This window comes from Fulmarus glacialis, unplaced genomic scaffold (assembly GCF_000690835.1).
Source record: "Fulmarus glacialis isolate BGI_N327 unplaced genomic scaffold, ASM69083v1 scaffold43648, whole genome shotgun sequence".
Taxonomy (NCBI): domain Eukaryota; kingdom Metazoa; phylum Chordata; class Aves; order Procellariiformes; family Procellariidae; genus Fulmarus; species Fulmarus glacialis.
Genome location: NW_009230957.1, coordinates 3,293 through 4,649, shown reverse-complemented (window position 1 = coordinate 4,649; position 1,357 = coordinate 3,293). Strand labels below are relative to the sequence as shown.

The 1,357-nt window shown below is 58.7% G+C and overlaps 1 protein-coding gene across 1 annotated transcript in view; it reads right to left on the bottom strand.

Moving 5' to 3' along the window:
* The window catches only part of LOC104081591 (netrin receptor UNC5B-like), a gene marked incomplete at its 5' end in the record, with an annotated part of 5,624 nt that overhangs the window by 1,195 nt on the left and 3,072 nt on the right, over nucleotides 1–1,357 (bottom strand). Inside the window, 2 exon segments of the mRNA XM_009584399.1 lie at nucleotides 159–308; nucleotides 1,250–1,357. The exon segment at nucleotides 1,250–1,357 is cut by the window's right edge and continues 33 nt beyond it. Coding sequence (XP_009582694.1) covers nucleotides 159–308; nucleotides 1,250–1,357 — 258 coding nt within the window.

Genomic DNA, 1,357 nt, shown 5'->3' with positions numbered 1-1,357 from the left:
CATCCCACCAGAAAAGACCACATGAAACCCCCTCCCTCCTCCATCCCTTTGGGAGACAACTCTGGAGACAAGACCAGGGCACTCACAACCCCGTGGTGCCTGGCCGAAGACACTGTCCCCGGTCTGGGACCACGGCTGCCCCTGCCTTGGCCCCTCACCTGGTACTTGGCCAGCAGCTTGCTCCTCCACAGCGCGTGGGGGATGTCGTGGATGGAGAGACGCAGGTTGTGGTAGCTGTCCTTGAAGGGCAGGGGCTTGGGCTCCTCCAGCAGGTACCCGCCCAGCGTCCGCTCCAGCTCCAGCACCTCCTGCGGGCAGCGGGACAGGCAGCGTGAGACCCAGGAGACAAGCAGGGGCTGCTCCTCTCCCCTCTCCATCCCCAAAGCCAGGCACGTTCCTGCCAAGAAGAGCCAGCAGCAGCAAGAAGCCCGCGGGAAGTCCTCCCCAGGAGAACAGCCTTTGCCACCCCGACAACTGCTCTCTAAGAACTTGCCAACTCATCTCACACGCCAGCCCCACCTACAGCTTGAATTTTATAACATGTGAGCATCCGTATACGCCTCTGTACTCCTCAGACAATGCCAAAGGTCCAACCCAAAGGTCAGGCACTCTCTTCAAGAGTGCCGCCCTATCTGTTTTTAACACCATCCCGCTATTACGCTAGCAGCTCTTAGGAGAAAAACCCCATCCAGGAGCCAGAGCGCTGCCTACATCTCCACCTAGAGGCACTGCAGCCATCCTGACGCCACAGGACGAGTCACAGGGAATTAAATTGCCACCGCACCGGTGGTCCAGGCAGCCAAGCATCAAAACTTGAGCTCCTCGTGCTGCACTCGATGCTATCCATGCCACAAACCCCGCCAAGGAGGGGAGAGACACGTCTCCGCGCAGGAATAACAGGATCTATAGAAAACCGAGGCAAATCACAGCAGCAAGTGTTTTCTGTGTAAGGGAGAGAAAACCCACCCATCAGCAGCAAAACCTCTCTCGTAACGTCTGCAGAAAGGGGGCCCCAGACTACAAGCTAAGCAGCACCCGCACTGTTTCCTTCGGAGAGGGTGAGGAAGGACGGGGAAAGCAGTAAACACGCTTATTATTTTACTGTGGTCACTTTGCAGGCAGTTGCATCAGGCTGTCTGCTCCCTGGGGCCAGGCCACCCAGAGAGGGAGCAGGCAGCATCTCGCCTCCAGCACAAACGGCTTTGGGGAAGCAGGGGCAGCCCGCGCCGGCGCGGCGAGGCGACGTTACCTTCAGAGCATCTGGCGTGTCCTCCAAGCAGTAGACCTTGAGGCTGTACTCCAGGGAGGTGCAAACGGTGGGGGCAAAGATGGCCAGCTGGAGCCTCTTGATGGCTGA